The sequence below is a fragment of the Rosa rugosa genome, chromosome 7 (assembly GCF_958449725.1).
Source record: "Rosa rugosa chromosome 7, drRosRugo1.1, whole genome shotgun sequence".
Classification (NCBI taxonomy): Eukaryota; Viridiplantae; Streptophyta; class Magnoliopsida; order Rosales; family Rosaceae; genus Rosa; species Rosa rugosa.
Genome location: NC_084826.1, coordinates 39,695,442 through 39,713,291, shown reverse-complemented (window position 1 = coordinate 39,713,291; position 17,850 = coordinate 39,695,442). Strand labels below are relative to the sequence as shown.

The 17,850-nt window shown below is 39.2% G+C and overlaps 1 protein-coding gene and 3 long non-coding RNA genes across 5 annotated transcripts; 2 read left to right on the top strand and 2 right to left on the bottom strand.

The window, feature by feature from the left end:
- Positions 1-303: 303 nt before the first annotated feature.
- LOC133723646 (uncharacterized) lies at positions 304-1,301 on the bottom strand. The gene is made up of 2 exons (XR_009853165.1): positions 776-1,301; positions 304-650 (listed from the first exon to the last, which is right to left on the bottom strand). It is a non-coding gene; the product is annotated as an uncharacterized LOC133723646 (long non-coding RNA).
- Positions 1,302-4,413: 3,112 nt separating this feature from the next.
- On the top strand, positions 4,414-7,179 carry LOC133720482 (uncharacterized). Its single transcript, XR_009851891.1, has 3 exons — positions 4,414-4,825; positions 5,292-5,352; positions 6,442-7,179. It is a non-coding gene; the product is annotated as an uncharacterized LOC133720482 (long non-coding RNA).
- Positions 7,180-8,652: 1,473 nt separating this feature from the next.
- LOC133722174 (uncharacterized) lies at positions 8,653-10,192 on the bottom strand. The gene is made up of 2 exons (XM_062148995.1): positions 9,140-10,192; positions 8,653-9,019 (listed from the first exon to the last, which is right to left on the bottom strand). The coding sequence occupies exons 1-2, from the start codon at positions 9,935-9,937 to the stop codon at positions 8,897-8,899; spliced, it is 921 nt and encodes a 306-aa protein (XP_062004979.1). The 5' UTR covers positions 9,938-10,192; the 3' UTR covers positions 8,653-8,896.
- Positions 10,193-12,267: 2,075 nt separating this feature from the next.
- Positions 12,268-15,810, top strand: LOC133723848 (uncharacterized). Of its 2 annotated transcripts, none has more exons than XR_009853301.1 (5): positions 12,268-12,396; positions 13,579-13,634; positions 13,736-13,798; positions 14,511-14,747; positions 15,525-15,810. It is a non-coding gene; the product is annotated as an uncharacterized LOC133723848 (long non-coding RNA). The 2 variants fall into 2 exon arrangements; XR_009853302.1 differs by lacking the exon at positions 15,525-15,810 and adding an exon at positions 15,030-15,475.
- Positions 15,811-17,850: the final 2,040 nt, after the last annotated feature.

The window sequence follows — 17,850 nt, the reverse complement described above, 5'->3', positions numbered from 1 at the left end:
TCCTAGTTTGACCAGGAGTTGACCAACTTTGACCAATCGAGACTTGTTCGATAATTGACCCAAATTACCGAACCCTTACTTGAAATTACGATATCGACCAAAAATATATATATTAAGTGCACCCGATTTACTAAGGACACCCAATATATATAATTTCTTTTCTCTACTTAATAATGTCGTCACATAGTAATTCGATGAAATTTACTATGGACACCCAACATGATTCCATCTTCATACAAGGTGTGCCCAAATTACCAAGGACACCCAAACATAACTTGATCTTTTTCACATTGTCAGAACCAATTCAACTAAACGCATACTTGCATATTTATGCTTTGTCATTTTCACCAGAATAAGAAACATACTACAACATCCATCACCAAAATCATTTAACAACTACAATCTTAGCAAACATGGACAAAACAGCAAGCTCACAACATAGCTTTCGATTTCTTCTGACTAACTACCAATTTACTCTTCTCAAACACAACATCACAGCATGCATGCTACAAGGCAGCCCAGTTTCCAGAAGTGTAAATTCTCAGACCTTCAACAGAACCCAACTCACCTTGTGATCAGCTAGATCGAAAAGGAACCTCGAATTGCAGGTGCAGCTGAGCAAGAGATGGAGCCCAGGAAAGACGGAGAAGCTGTCGGTGTCAAAGAACACAGCAGCCCGAGCACAAAACCAGAAACGAGATGGTCAAAACTTAATCCAAATTGAAAACTAGTTGCACAGACTTGAAGAGCATGACGAGGAGATAGTTTTTCATACCAATTACAGCCCAGATGGTGGCCGGAATCGCCTGAACTCACGGAAATCGCCTGAGACAGTTCGAAGCTTCCCGTTGTCGATTCTCTGTACACGATCGTTGCATGGATGATCTGAGACCACAGGGACGTAAGAGACAGAGAGACGAAGCTATTGCCGGTTGTCCGCCGTGGAGAGGTGGCCGGAGGAGCGTTTTCCGTCGGACCCAGTCGCGGTCGCGTTCCGGGTCGGAGACTCTGGTTTTCTCTCCCTCTCTCTCGATCATTCTGGGCTTTCCCCTATTCACAGACCTATATAGAGTTGTCCAAATAATAATGGACGGCTAGGATCAAGCGGTGCTTGACCAACGGTCCAGATCGCACCGAGGCAATTTCTTTTTCTCTAAATCATTTTTCTAAAATCCCATAACTTCTGAAAATCGCTATAAATAGCTCGGGTATCCGAAAAATTCCCCGAAAATTTCCACGAACTCGTCGTGATGTGTACTTTATTATCCAACTCCTAAATTGAGGATTTCACTTTATGAAAAATTCTGAAAATTTCCTCGAGCATCTTGACCTTTATCGAGATCGCTAAATAATTTCTCATACAATCTCCACTAAGCTCGATACATTCTTCTGGGGCTCACAGTTCCACCCCCCTTAAATAAATTTCGTCCTCAAAATTTCCTGATTGGTCAAACGGTCAATAATACTTCACTTCTCATGTCGGACTCCAGTACCCAAAACATTTCCAATTTATGATTTCTTGTGGTACAACTCGACTATTTCTAGTCATGCATATCAACACCGGAGCTAACATTTCTTTGCACCAAGTGTTCCTCATTTATCACCCACAGGATACACTTCGCTCCGTTTAATTTTATTCTTCTGTACCCACAAGACTTTTCTTATATCAACTGAGTAAATGGTAATCTCTTTACTCTCCTCACAACTTTGCCATACTTGGCATTTCTGTAGACGATTCATGTCTACACCAAATAATACTGGGTAACTACTAACATCATTACCTCAATACAATACTATCACAGCTGGCAAGCTTGTAAACAACTCACGCCTCTACCCGATTCTCGTTTATCACAGGTACAAAGTTATCCGGGAATTGCAACTTCAATATAGGTGTACGCAACTACGTACCCGTAAGTAAAACACGAGTACCCGTAGGTAAAGTACAACTAACCATAGGTAATATTATGTTCCCATCGCGGAACCCATGTCAACTATGAATAACAAGTCGACATTGTCGTCACTAGCAGGAAATTCGCAAATCACCGTGGAAGAAGTCACTGTCCTCAGAAGGACGATCACACGCGAGGTTGACTGAGCATCAGTCTTCCTAGTCACGCCATACGAGGAATACACGACGAAATCTAACAGCCGATTCCTAAAAGTTATTCCATGGATTGCCACGTGGAGACACTTTCGCCGTACTCTCGAGTTCGTTACGCATTCGTTTGTGACTACCACCTTGGCTAACACATCCAGTCCACGAACTCGAAGGAGGAATACCCATTCCAACCACGTTGACGATATGCCCCGTGTTAACAACGTCGAATCATGTTGCCCTTCCCGCAACAACTACGTGCCAACGAGTTTTTGGACACTTACTAGTTCTTCGAACCGATGATCAGTCTTCATAACGAGCTTCAACAAGCGCTTCCATCACGATTTGACGAAATTCGAGGATCACCGTTAAAGGTTTACCTCTTGAAGACTCAAAGCTCACAAGCTTCCAATTATAGCACAACGCCGATCTTAAAACCTTTACTTCCACTCCGACGAACTGACGGTCATGCAGTTAAGCTTTAAGGAATTTACTAATACGGTCAACGTCAAACTGCTCGTCGAGTAGTGTGCTTTTCGTACTGCCCTAATCCCAAGCCAATTGGTCAGATTGGCTAGGTGTCGTGTCCTCCTAATTTGAGGGACTGATGGTTAAGCGACCACGAACCGTGCTCATAACTTACTTGACGTAGAAACACATTTTTCAGTTACACGTTGTCAAAACCGTGCCAAATAGCTAACCTGAATGTGAGTCACGTCTCTAACCGATGACAATGCAAGCTTTCAGCCTTTCGTTTTCACCCATCTCTTTTCTCAATCCTTGGTTGCCAATAGTCTAGTAGTGTAGAGAATATTCTCCCTCACTACAGTTCACGTTGAACTGGACTTCAAGAATAAGCAACCGAAAACATTGTCAAAACTTTGCTTTGCAAATTTTCCCAAGAAAAGGAATTTGGGCCTTAGAAAATTTCAAATAATTTTCAACACCAAACTGTAAACTTTAGGAAAAGAGAAGAGAAAGGATGTGAAAGTTTACCAAAACAACTTGCGGAATAGTTTTCAAATTTTCTCTTCTCGTAATCGTACAACAGATTTGGAAAAATCTCCACAACTCAGTTTTGATCGGAATGGAATGAAAATTTCCAGATCCTTTTCCAAGGTACTCAACACAACTGTTAAAAATCTCAGAAATTTCAGATTTTGTTTCGAAGTCTTTTGAAACTGATCCCAAAGTTGCTGCGACAGAAAATCAGCAGTACTTTTAACATTTAAAAATCTCAACTTTGGAACTAGCTTTCAAACTTCAAAATGTTCCCACCTTTGGGAGGAATTTTTGGAACAACTTTTCTTGAATTGAAAACAATTTCGAAATCACTTTAATCGAAATACTTTTGCTACCTGAAAAGCTCTTTCAAAACATAGGAATTTATTTGTTGCAGTTGTATTCATTAATTAATAACTTTCTAGCTCGGTATACATTAGGGGGATCCGGTGGCCAGTCGGGCCCTGAACCGAGTGAACAGTTGTAATTACATGAACACACTAGCAACAATCCTTTCAAGTAACTCTTTAACCTCTCACAACCAAGGTCTGAACCGAAATTTTATAACAAGGAAACTATCGCAATGCAAACACTGGATAATCACCACACCACAAATTTCTAAACCTTGGAAACAACTCAAATGGTGAAGTTCAATGTTGAACCAGCATGATTTCAACTATACCAGAACTTTAATGATGTAAGAGAATTGTAAAACAACATCAACCAAAAGAGGGAAATAAAAGTCAACGTAACTATTACCAAAAGAGGATGCGAGCCTCGAAGTCAAACTCGCCATATTGAAGATCAATAACGAGAGAATCGAGAAGAGGCTGATCAGAGGGTTCGCAAAGATTGATCAAGAAGTTCGGGAAGCTAGAGATTAGATAGAGCGGAGCGAGCAAGAGTTTAGAAAACAGTATCAGCAGATCTTGGATCGTATTGCGACCCGGCGCAAGGAGACCGCAGCGGAGTTCGCGACCGTGCGCAAGGAAGGTTCCTGTAACGTCCCGAACCTGAATTTACCCGTTTACTAGTCATTCGGACGGTAAACGACACATACTCTCACTTTTTACTTTGTTTCGATACTTTTAGTGGCCCTAAAAGTTGATTTTTTGTTCGGGTCAAAATTTGAGAAACTTTCCTTCATGAAAGTTGTAGAGGACGTTAAACCGAGCGCGTGCATATGTAGTACGTAAAAATCGGAGTTCGTATGCGAAAGTTATAAGCGAAATACTAAATTTACTGTTCATGTGGTAAGTTTCTATAAATAACCAAGTTACTATGGTAAGTTTCCATTTTCGGAAACTTACCGAGCTCTCTCTCTTCTCTCTCCCCGATTCTGTCATCCCCTCCGACCTCTTCACCTTCTTCCGGCCATAACTCCTTCATCCGGCGACGGATTTTGACGTATAAGATGTCGTTGGAAAGCTCTCTTCCCTCTCTTCATTTCTATGGTGGTTTGGTGATTGATTCTGGACTGTGGAAGGTGCAGCAACGAGAAGAAGAGGACGGTCACTGTAGCATATCGGGATTTCCATCGATTTCCGGCGATTCCGGCCGTCTCCGGCCACCAATTTGGCGTCGAAGGTTAGGTTTTTGACATAGATCATTTCCCCTAAGGTCTTTCATTTCAATTTGCAGTGTAGAGGTCGAATTAACGATTTGCAATTTCTAGGGTTCTTGGAGTTTTCTGGAAATTTTTCACCGGCCAAATTGGAGCCCTTCAAGGTAAAATTGGAACTTGTTGTAGTTGTGAAAAATGTTGGGTCTGTTGAGTAGGTGGTGCTGCCAAAATTTGGTGGCCATCGGAGGTGGTGGCCGCCGGCGCGTGGGGCCCACGCGCTGCCACTGTTGGTGCGCGTGGAGGCATATAGGGCAGTGTTTTAATTTCAGTTTTTAGCCCATTAAATTGTATATATGTTTTAGAGCTTGTATGTGAAGTTTGGTGAATTTTGGAGGAGTTTGGAATTGTTTGTGCATTACCGAAGTTTGAAGTTTTGTGATGGAATTGTGGGAAATCCGGCCGTTGGATTTCCCTCGTTTTCATTGTGGAATATGTTAATTGAGGAATTGGTGTTGTGGGAGAGATTTGGGTTGAATTTGAGAAGTAATGGAGATAGGGATTTTCGGATTTCATTTAGGTTCGTATTTATTTTATTCGAATTGTCGTTTATGGAAGTGTACTTGTGTACAGGACGATATATTGAGCTACCGCTTGACGAAGGAACTCGTTTGCGTGGTCGCCCATTAGTACAGTGAGTGGACTTTTGTTTTCAAATAAGTGATGCATGCATTTATTTATTAAAGTATGCTTTATTTAATTAACGTATTATTTTCCGAGCATATGAATTGATTTTGGAATTTGATTTCGATTTATCTCGTGGATTTGCTTTCAATAATGATTTTCTTGAAGTAATTATGATTTATACCGGTTGTGAATTTCGGTTATTAATTTGTTATGCTCGGATTCGAATTTATAATTGATGTTGAATTTCGACGAATTATTTTTCCGAGGTGATTTCCGGAATTAATTATATTTCTATTCGTTGTTTTGAGATTTCTGGAAAGCTTTTCGAAATGGGATTTCGATGCAGTTATTTCTTATTTATCTATCGACTTTCGGTTTTGGCATTGGGAATGCCTCATTGATGATTCTGGATTCAGTTTTGTTTCGGAACTGCGATTTATAATTGATCTAATTATTTTCTTAGCGTGTGGGACACGCTGTCAATTTATACGACGTTTTACGAGAATTTCCGGGTACGGTTGGGAATCGTACCCGCGTTTTTCTTTATTCGTGGGACATGGGGAAGCCTTAAGGATTTATTGGATTTTATTAGTTTTTACCCGCCATACCTGGGTCGTCATATTTATTGCTAGCTAGCCTATTAGTACTCCTCCCTGCTTACTATGTGTTTGTGGGTGAGTAAGAGCAGAGCATGGGATGCTCCAGAGTGTGGGACACTCCGACCCGAGCCTGGGAGGCTCCCTTCTTTCGTATGGTGAAACTTCTTCCCCATATTTTATCGTTGCTTGACTAGCGGGGCTAGTCCGATTTTCACTGTAGCCAGCGGGGTTGGTCTTATCTTCTTGAGAAACGAGATTTCAGTTTTACGATATATTATTTTCGAATGTTTTGACTAGCGAGGCTAGTCGGTTTATCGTTTTGAAATCCTTGGATTTAAAGCTAAATGTGTTTTACCATTTGTGCATGCATCGAGGTTTTTAATGAAATAAATGTGGGAAAGTATGAAATCCTTTTTCTTTTAAATTGTTTATTTTTGTCCACTCACGCTAACGTTTTCGTTTACTTTCCCCTGGGCCCTTCGGTTTCTAATGCCCAGTTTGCAGGCGTTATTAGTTGAGGTCGGGCGTACATGGTTCGAGGCATAGTTGACGAATAGCTTCCGCACTTCTTTGTTTGGCTCTGATCTATTGTGGGTTACTATTTGGGTAGTCCACTTTAGGGGTGACTCGACCAGTTCTTGGTAGAGTTATCTCTAAGGTGGGCCCCGCAGGGCCACCTCGGATTTCAGGGTGAAATTCGGGGCGGGTCCTGTCAGTTCCAGCTTGGCTACTCAAGTCGGTTTGCAGCAAGGCAAATTGGAAAATTAAGAAGTTGAGAGCGAAGATGGTGTTTCTAAGATTGAATTGCCTATAGGTGGCGATCAATCTAAGGGCGAAAACCTTCGCCTCGACCAGCCCGATGTAGAAGAAAAAGCTAGCTTGTTCACTGGCGAATCACAGCCTTACATAGAGGCTGCTTATGGAAAAGATGATCAACAAGATTGTTCTTCTGACAATAAAATTGTCTCTAAACATATACTTGATTTCTCCACTGATCCAGCCATATATGTGGACACTGGTCAGATGCATGGAGGGCAAGATGCTGCCCATGTTCACTCTTTTAATAACCAGAAGCAAATGCATGACCAATTGAATTACGGTCTTACTACTGGACGCTACCATGGTCAAGAAAGTGATCAAAAACATGATCAGAATGGTCAACTCAATTATCATGCAGGTGGCTTTGATGGCACTGGACGTTGTCATGGAGATTATCAATTAAGCCATGATCAACTCAATTGCCAATTAAGTTGTTATCTTGGTAGACGTTTTCAAGAGGATGATCAACATCATGGCCAGCTTAGTTATGAATTAAGTTTTGGTCTTGGAAAACCAATCTGTGGCTTTATTGATCAATTCAAGTTGAAATTCTTCATCTGTGCTTCAAGGCCAGGCGGTGGCTTTGATATGCATGGAGAACACATGTATAACCCATCTTACAAGAATGGGCAGAACAATTATTTTAATGGCCAATTTGTCTTTTGCGACTGTAAATTGGAGTATCATCAATGTGAGTTAATTATTGCTTACAATTATCCAGCTTCAAATTTCTTACAAAAAGAAATTTATCTATGATCAAACCTAAAAGTCAGCATATGACACAATATGCACTACCCTAAAAAGGACTATCCTTATAGGTATTTTCCCTCAAAAACTTGTGTAAATGGGCAAAATTTGATTTGTTTGAGCAAAAAATACAAATTTTTTTTTTTTTTTTTTGATAAAATAGAACATACCAATAGTATGCTCCGGTTCATAGATAAAGAATAATACAGAAGACTACTCCATTGAAACATTTCTGCTCAGAGTAGTCTATGCCACATAAAAACACCTCGCCTTGCAGGCAATCTAGTTTACCTAACGTTACATGCCGAGCACGCAATTGTGGTACGCTAAAGCTAAGTACTTCCACAAGACTCATAGAGACATTCTTACTAGCATAGACAATTAATCCAACTAAAACAACTAGACCACTACGGGCTCTTCCCCTCTAAAAGGGTTAGAGCTTTTGACAGGCCCTACCAGCCCAACCATGAGACCAAGCCCACAAGCCCAAGCCAAGTGACAACCCGAACCAATGGCAGAAACCCCAATCTGCCTCTGCCAATCTATCGTCGCCGCCGCTGTCAGAGGTTCCGGCGGACGACCTTGCCAACATAGCATCAACAACTCCATCCCTGGCCTCTTCACGTGCAGTAGACCAAGTTGATTAGCACCGGAGCAGGAACCCGATCTTTGGAGACTCGATCTGCCTCTCTTCCACTCCGATCAGCAGTAGCGAGGCCGACAACACCTATGAGCACGACCACCACCTGCACCCGATGCCACGTCTCCTTTCGGTAACACAAGTCCACACCACACAAAGAGAAGCCTAGATCTGTGTAGATGTAGGGAAGTCAAGACGAAACCTATCGCCAACAAGGAGACTGACCAAGAAGCAGGCAACAGCGTCTGGGCGCAAGCGTGCGCAAGGCTTTAGAAGAAAACACGCTGACAGACGCCGACGGCTGGGCGCAAAAGACAGCGTGCGCAAGGCTAGAGCACCGCGGCGCTCTGCTAGGGTTTTTTTTTTTTAGAGTATAGCAAAAAATACAAGTTGTTTTTAGGCATACGGGTAAAACCCCAAAAAACGGAATGTAATCTTCCATCTTAATATATTGTGGTCTTGTCTGTTTCATCATAACAATTTCCAATATTTTCAATAAATATAATCAAAAAAGAATTACTGAGCATTTAATAAATAATATTATGTGGTTTATCACTTTATCCCATTATTGTGCCCCGTCACAAGAAAACCGCTTACAAAGACTTAAAAAAGGAATTTACAAACAAAAAACCAAAAGACTCAGAATTCTATACAAAGCAACCCATGCAGTGATACACAACAACAATCTGTGGATCGATGTTTCCCCTAACTTGATCTCCACTCCAAGTAATGGCTAAGTTGGGGTTTTATAGAGCACCAGTATAGTAACCTCCAGATGTTATGTGAGCTCTGGTTAGAGGTACCCCTCCTCTCACTGCTGAAAATGCTTCATTCAATTTGGTTGCTCGCTGAACCACCTCCTTAATCCTCTGCGGCCACAAAATATTGTAATCAGTCATTTAAAAAACTAAGAACAATTTTAAAACAACCTAATTCATGATCGAACAAAAAGAATAAAAAAACAGGGGAGAAAAAGAAAATTTGCTGACCTTGTTGTCATCAGTGTAAATCTGGAAGTGTTTGTGGTTTTGGTTGTTTCTTTGGTGGCTACCCAAAAACAGAATACAAATGGTAGCTGCAGCAAAACCAAAAGAGCAAATAGCTCCAATTCCAGAGAAGCTCAACTTCCAGATGTTATTGTTCTGCCTCTGTCCTTGTTCATCCTCCTCTTTGTTGGTTTTCATTCTTGGAGAGCTAACCTTGGGCTCACCATTATAATCATCAAACTGAAACTTGGCTCCTCCAGCAGCGGCAGTAGAATCACTACTAGTTTGATGCACAAATCCTGATCCTAATCCTCCTCTGCTGGTAGGAGACTTTGGCGAGTCCATTTTCATGTCGACAAATTCGGGTTCCCAAGTGGTTTTCTTGAAGTAAACTTGGGAGAGTAGTGGGTCTTGATCACCTTCACCTTCACCTCCTCCTCCTCCTCCCCCTGCTCCTGTAGTACCAGTAACAACAGCTGCTGCTGAAACTGGCACAAGAGCCTCTTGCTTTTCTTCATCTGGTGATTGTGTGGATCTGAAAAAGCTTGGTGGAGGAAGCAGTTGAATTTGAACAGGAACAGAAAGTTGATTAGGAGGCACAGCAGGAGCTACTTGATCGGTGGCAACTAGTTTCTTAGAACTAGAACAATTGGGTGATTGGATTATGCAGTAGTCGTGGTACATATTGAAAACACTTTTGGAATCGAAATAGCGCTTGCTAAAGAAGACCTTCTTCTCACTTTCTTCATGGAAATCAAGAAAAGCATCATCAGGGAGGTATTCCCACTCATCAAGATCCATCTTTTTTGGTTATTGGGATCGAGTAATGAAAGAAAGAAGCTGGGATTTAAAGTAGCTGGGGGAATTTTCAAACTTTGCTGGCTAGAGGAGTTGAATTATTGAATCAAAGATGATGGCTGCTGATGGAGCTAGAGTTGGAGTTTTGTGTGCTCTTGGGGTGAAGATTCATGAATCATGATTCTTTCTTCTTCATCTGGTCTGATATTAATTGACACGCGACGGTTTGAGTTCGATTGGTTGCTTATCCATCATCTTCTTCTTCTCCCCAGTGACTGACAAATGGGACGATGGCCCACCAAAAGAGAATACCCTCCTTGATGGGTTTCTCTGATATTTCTTTCCATTTTGTTAATGTTAAAGTTTGATTACTAGATTGTAACTTTGGTTAAAGGCCAACTTATTCTTCATGCTCAAACTCAAAACATCCTAGGCTGACCAGTAGTAACTCTGAAGGTTCTGTTTTTGGACTCTATCGGGAATTTCACTGGATTCCTTTGTTAGTCTTTAGTCGGCCCACGCGAAATTAAAACATGTGTCGGTTGCTTGGAGTGATAATGATGCCTAGATTTTAAACACTAGAAAACAGAATTGGCAAAACACCATACAGCTGTCCATGAGTTATGGGTTTTTTTTTCGTTAGTTTAGGATATCAATTTTATTGATGAGGTCGTTGAAAGTACTTGGAGTAAAAGTATAAAGTCCATCATCTGCCTAGGTGATTGATAGTTAGGATAAAAGTCAAAATTTAATAAGTAGGTCGGCTGCCAGAAACTAACATTAGAGGATAATTGGTTTCAAAAAACACCAATTCATAACCTCGACCAAATGATTGATCCTGCAAAACAATAGATGGCAATGAGAACCATAAGTGACCTTGTTAAAATCTTACTCAGATAAAATCAATAATGATGAGACAGCCAAACTTACCGTATGTTTGAACTCAAACTTAATATTTTTTCCGGACGAGGGCATCTTGAGAGAAACCGGGCCAATACCTGTGGCCCAAGTCATATATTTTCCTCAAGTTCGAAATATATTATTTAGAGGCTAAATAAAGCCCTGCTTTCAGACCAGGCAATCCTGAAGCGAATCTGGATATTCCTTGAATTATTATTAATTATCAAATATTTGATAATTAAAGATAGGTGATTTGCTTCATTACCAAGTATTGTGCAAGAGGGATTTGTGAATAGTGAATATTCCCATACAATTGATACATTCGCGAAAGGATAGCAAATATCTAATGACGAAGTCATGGGTTCGAGTCACCATGAGGGTAGGAGTGAAATCCTTTGATCCTCTTTTAAGGAAAAAAAAAAAAAGGATAGCGAATACATCTGCAAGCAACCAAGTATCCATGCAATTAAGATGGCCTTACCATGCCCACATAGGGTGGGGATCTGACCATGGGGTTTTACACAGCAGTTTTGGTTGTATTTCCAATCTCTACTTCCCGCTGGATCTAGATGGATTATATGACTGTCTTTTTTAGTTGTATTTTGCTTTAGCTTCTGTTGGGCACTTGAGGCTTTGTTCCTCTTTAATGAAAGTATTTCATTCTCCCAAAAAAAAAAAAAAGATGGCATGCACGTGCAGCGTATGGAAGGAATCAATCATCCTTAAATTGCAATAATGAAGGAACATATATATAAGGGTTTTTGTCCATTTACCCCATTTTTAGAGATTTTTTTCCTACTTACCCCATTAAGTTTTTTTAATTCCCTCTTATCCAAAACACTCTAAGGAGGTCTTCCCTAATACCCCATTAAGATTTTTTTTTTGTTTTTTAATTTTTTTTAATACCATTTTACCCTCACCTCTTTGAAACTTAGAGAGAGAGAGAGAATGGAAGAGAGAGAAACCATAGGAGACTTCGCCGGAGCCCCGTCACCGGCCGCCGGAATCCGATCACTCACTACTAGGAAGAGTACTTTTAATGACATTTTTTTTATGGCATTTTATGAAAAACGTCATGAAAAGTACATTCAATGACGTTTTTTTACTGAAACGTCATTGTTTATTTGATACCAAAATGTTATCTTATGGTTGTGGCGTTTAGCAAACGCCATAGAAGTTTAAAAATTTTAACGGCGTTTTAGAAACGTCATTAAAATCTATGGCGTTTTCCTAATCGTCACCAAAAGTTTTTTAATGGCGTTTGGAAACGTCATAAAAATTGTTTGAGCCCATGACGTTTAGAAACGTCCTAAAAGCCATGCCCAATTGTTTTTAATCTGCCGCTCTCGGTCTTTTCGTTTCGCGCCCCTCATCTTATTAAGGATTTTTTATTCTTTTCAACACTTTACTTTTTTTCTTCTCGTTCTCTCTCTCTCTCTCTCTCTCTCTCTCTCTCTCTCTCGCGCACAGCTCCGCCGCCTCGTTATCTCTATGCTAGCTACTTGAAGAAAAACTCTGAGCTCAAGACTCAATGTTTCAATCTATCGTCTAAAAGCTTTGAGGTAACAATATATACCATCTCTTATTATCTTGGTTCAACTCAATTTCCATTTCACTTCTTCATGTTTGAGGTTTAGAACATTGAGAAATCATCTCCTTTAGTCCAAGAACAATTGATTTCTCAGGTTGGAGTCCGATTTTTCTCTTGGGTATTACTCATATTGTTTATTTCCTGTGAAAGCATCTATTTGATTGAAGATTTTTGAGAAATTGTATTTAGTTTTTGGGTTTCGGTTTATGGATATCAATTGTGAAATTGGGGTTAATAGTTTGATTTTCTTACTTAGATTACAGTTACAGTTACAGATTGCAAATTTCATTTGGGTTTATCTCATAATAGCATCTATGTGATTGAAAATTTCCTCATATGTTTTAGGGTAAGACTCCAAGTCGTGTCCACCACTTATTATTTTGCTGAATTTTGTATTAATTCATTGGTAACATTCTAGTTGGTTTATATGGTCTAGTAATTTGGTGTTTGCAATTATCTGTAGAGGGATTGAGAAGTTTGGAAGTAGCACAACTATAATTGCAGTACTGGGTCGTTTTTCAACTGCCCCTGCTGCAAGGGCAAGTTTTTGCAAAGCCTCCCAAAAATTGCCATTTGAGGACCCTGATCCTAAGATCCTAATTTAGCTATTAACTATCAATTCTTTTCTACTCAGTTCCTTGCCTTGGCAGTTTATGCTTCTGAGCCACAAGTTCATGATATCATCAAAGGATGACTTGTAGCCAATCTTGGTCTTGCCTCATTTTTGTTTTGGTGGTATGGAAGTTTCAACTGAACTATCCAAATGCCCATGGTCTCATAACAAAGGATCCTAAAGTTTTGTTTTATTTAATCTATTATCTGTAGCATCATACTCTTGCAAGATTCCAAGGCTTCTCTTTGTTTGAAAGATTGTTTCCATTCCCTTTACTGGCATACAAATGATATATTGACAAGGAAAAAAAAAAAGCCAAAGACCATAGTAGAATAATCTGGGTTCTTTTTGTTTCATTTCATAGTGTTTTGCTTTTCCTTTTGACGAATGTTGCTTTCTCAATTTGTCAATACAAGTGTAATGTCTGACATGTTCATTTACCCATAATCCTTCATACTGCTATATTTTTTAATGAACTAAAGTTTGGTACCTATAATTCATTTATCTTAGGAGCTTTACTGATTATTAAATATATGGCAGGTCGTTTGTGGCATCTTTGAAGAAAAGAATCAATCAATCGCATTTCTCAATTCAAGGTGAGCAACCCATTTTCACTCCTCTCTTAGAGTAGCTTCAACCATGTTCATTATGATTTCTATTTTCCTCATAATGGAATTTGATTTAGAATTTGTTATAGGGTGTTTTTGGTTTTTTCAAAAGGACAGAACTGTTGTTGGCAAGTGGACTAACCAATTTCCAGGTATGCTCTATTCTACAATGCAACACACACACACACACACACACACACACACACACACATATATATATATATATATATATATATATATATATATACAGATTTTATCCAGAGCGAGGCATCGCTTTGAAATTTCAGAGCGAGGTTAGGGTTTAGGGACACTTTTTGGTCACATATCCACATCTCGACCGTTCAGTCTTTAGGTACTAATGTATAGATCATCTATGCAAAATTTCAGCTAAATTGATGATCTTTAAGGTATATAACTCACTTAAACCAGTGGACGAATTGAATATGTTCAACCTAAACTGTACTAGCTTTAAGGCAGTTATCAATGCCTTAACGACCATCAATTTGGTTGAAATTTTGCAAAGATGATCTATACATTAGTAGCTAAAAACTGAACGGTCGAGATGTGGAAATGCGACCGAAAAGTGACTCTAAACCCTAACCTCGCTATGAAATTTCAGAGCGAGGCATCGCTCTGGATAAGATCTGTATATATATATATATATATCATCAGTATGTTACATTTCTATCAAGCTAACAACCATAAGTGAATAAGCATATATTCCTAAGTGAAACCTCAATCCTAATAAATAAATGTAATGAATGAGAAAAATATTATTAAAACTTTGATTTGTTAAATAGTTACTTATCCTAATAAACTGGATACTTACTTATCTTCTGTACTCTCAAATGGTGTATTTTCAAGTTTGGTATATCTTGAGTCATTGATTACCAGATTTTCACCATGAGGGGAGCTTGTTCTAGGAAGAGAAGCCATCGAGCTGATGAAGATAATTTTCCTAGAGGGATTTCCAGAAGATATTCCAAAAGTGGGAGTTCAAAGTGCTTGGCAACCTCCTTCTCTCGACTTGCTATAGATATTCAACATGAAAAAGGGCAATGCCCATCCCTCATGGACTTCTACGTACGGCAAATACGTGAGGTAATTGTTTTCTGAATGTTTCTTATGGTAGAGAATAAGATTTGTATATCTTAGCTCATGCCAATTGCTTATTTGATTTCCGTTTTGTGATATCCTCTGAAAATATCTTCGTAAATGTGATGATGTCCATAAGTTCCTTAGCTAGGTGTGCTTTTCTCTAATAGAACCTTTTATTAGTTACTAGACATGGAACAACACTTGTAATATACTAATTATTTTAATTAACTATTTGAGAGGCTATGAAGAAATAAGATCAATAATAACACACAGTCTACCATACAGGACCCAATATATGGTAAAGTCATATTTCTTCATGGTAAAGTCTCTCGCACTTTCAAGTACCCCAAGGTAAGGGTAGCTATTCAAGGTTAGGAACTAGCTTAGGGAGTTACCTCTTTCTGTTAAATCTCTATTCTTTAATCTATTCAAGGTTGTTGTGGAATGCACTTTTGATTATTATCTAGCTGTGGTGACTCCATTAGGATAATTAGGACTGGGGAGGATCGAGTTCAATTACTGCACACCATGTGTTTGAAGTTATGCCTAAAAGACAGCACCCAAGCTGAACCAGTGGGCTATTCCATGATTTCCGAAAAACCTATACTTCTTGTTTTACTCTCAGTTTTTGACAGCTTAAAATAGACTCTTCAATGATCATTTTGAGCTTAGTTTCATGAAAAACGGAGTTAAAATGAAATAATTATGCCATTTTGAAATTACTGCACTGTTTCAGGATTTCTGCAGTTCTGTAATTCTTCTCTTTTATCATTTTTGCAGTTCAGATAATGACTTGCATGCAGCCATGATGGAATTGATATAGATAATAACGCAGTAGTTGCTAATCTCCATCACTTCCATATACTGTGGTTTAGCTACCCTTCTGTTATCTTTCTGTCTTTTCTTTATCTTAGCTAACATATGTGTGAATTTGTAGAGGAACAATAAAATTTGCATTATGGAGTATTGTAGAGTGGGTATTTTATCTTTTATTAATTCAAATGTACATAGCATTAGAATTTTGTCATTGTAATGTGTAATATTTTTTGCCAATAGGACAATTAATTTTTTGCAATTAATCAAAAAATCAATATATATAATTTTTAAAAAAAAAATTGAAAAAAATATGATGGCGTTTCTAAAATGCCATGGAATACATTTGATGGCGTTTATACATTTGATGGCGTTTTCAAAACGCCATGGAATACATTTGATGGCGTTTTCAAAATGCCATGGAATAAAATTTGATGGCGCCATGGAATACATTTGATGGCATTTTGGAAACGCCATGGAATTAATTTTAATGCCATTGATCTGTTTAGGAAAAGACGGCACCGGTATTTATGGCATTTTAGAAACGCCATTGATCTGTTTAGGAAAAGACGGCACCGGTATTTACGGCGTCTGGGGATGGCGTTGAAAAACGCCATGAAATACATTTAATGACGTTTTTCAAACGCCATTAATGTATTTCTGTGTAGTAGTGACTGACCACCGGAATCCGGCCAACTTTCGCCGGATTCCGATCACCGGTTGCCGAATTCCGGTCACCGGCCGCCGGAATTCGGTCACATGTCGCCGCCCACCAGACTTTTCTGAAAATCTCACCGGAAAGGTTTATTGCCCCCAACAGACATCTATTGCCCCCTAATAGACGTCTATTGCCCCTCAATAGACGTCTATCAGCCATGTATTGCCCCCCAATAGATGTCTATTGCCCCACAATAGAACTTTCGGTCGTCAAAATGGGAACTAATATTTCTAAAATTAGACAAATAGAACTTTGATTAAAGAAAAAAAACGAAGAGATTATATCAATTCAAAACGTCTATTGCCCCCCAATAGACTTTTATCAGACGTCTATTAAAAGTCTATTGGGGGGCAATAGATGTCTATTGCCCTTAATAAAACTTTTTTTTTCTTTTTTCTTTCTTTTTGGGCCTTCTACCCTCATTTTACCCAAAAAAAAAAACAAAAAAAAAACAAAACAGAGAGAGAGTGACAGGACCTGCCCTGAATTTCACCCAGAAATCCGAAGTGGCCCTGCGGGGCCCACCTTAGAAGAAATTCTACCAAAAAATTTACAGAACTTCCCCTAAAAATGGACTACCCAAAACCTGTAGAAAAACATAAACACTTCTAAACAATTCACCCTTAACCTCTTGGAGCCACCCTGCTCCCCAAATAACAACAACTTCCATTTCAAAAGTATAAGTATCAACTTGCTAACTTGATAACATGAATCCCGCAGGTTATCAGAGCAATTCTAATATAAAAAGGTAAATAAGGAAAATAGAACTAAAATGAATACACGGAAGCTATGTTGTTGACTATGCCTCGACTCCATGTACGCTTGACTTCAACTAATCTAACCTGCACACTGGGCATTTGAAACCGAATGGCCCAGGGGAAAGTAATTTAAAAACACGTTAGTGTGAGTGGACAGAAATAATTAATCAAAATAATTTAAATGAAGCAAAGCTTTACTAGTTTCCCAAATAGTTAAATTTATAAAACCTCGATGCATGCAACGTTTGTAAAATTTTATTTCTTAAAATCAGGAAACTGGAAACTAGAAACTGTAAATCAAACCCACTGAGTATCGTATCATCGGACTAGACCCCGCTAGCCCAGAAATAATATAAAAGTAGGGGAAGAAGATAGCCATACGAATGAGCCTCCCAGGCTCGAGTGATAGCCTCCCAGGCTAAAGTACTCCCATATACTCTCGTTATATACCCACACGCCACTTAGTGTAGCGATTAGGATACTGGGCTTCAGCATTACCGTCACAAAGACAGTAACCAGCGCCACAAAGGCGGACGGGCTTCGGTGATCCCATCACCTCGCCACAAAGGCGGACATCAATGCTAGCAATGATAATAGTCACCCAAGGTATGGCAAAAGAAAATCCGAAAACCACATAAATCCATAAAGCTTCCCCAAATTCTCACAATAAGCCGAAAATATCATCGACGTGTCCCACACGCCAAAAGTATCTCAAATCAATATCGAGATAAATCATAATTAATCTCCGAAAAACAATTCATAAATCCAAAATCATCATTAAGGCATTCCCAATGCCAAAACCGAAAGTCGATAAATA

What these genes read in the sequence shown, in the direction of transcription:
- LOC133722174 (XM_062148995.1), bottom strand. Translation starts at nt 9,937, where the DNA reads ATGGATCTTGATGAGTGGGAATACCTCCCTGATGATGCTTTTCTTGAT. An exon ending in TTTACACTGATGACAACAAG is followed by an intron (nt 9,020 to 9,139) that starts GTCAGCAAATTT and finishes TTGTGGCCGCAG; the next exon opens with AGGATTAAGGAGGTGGTTCA.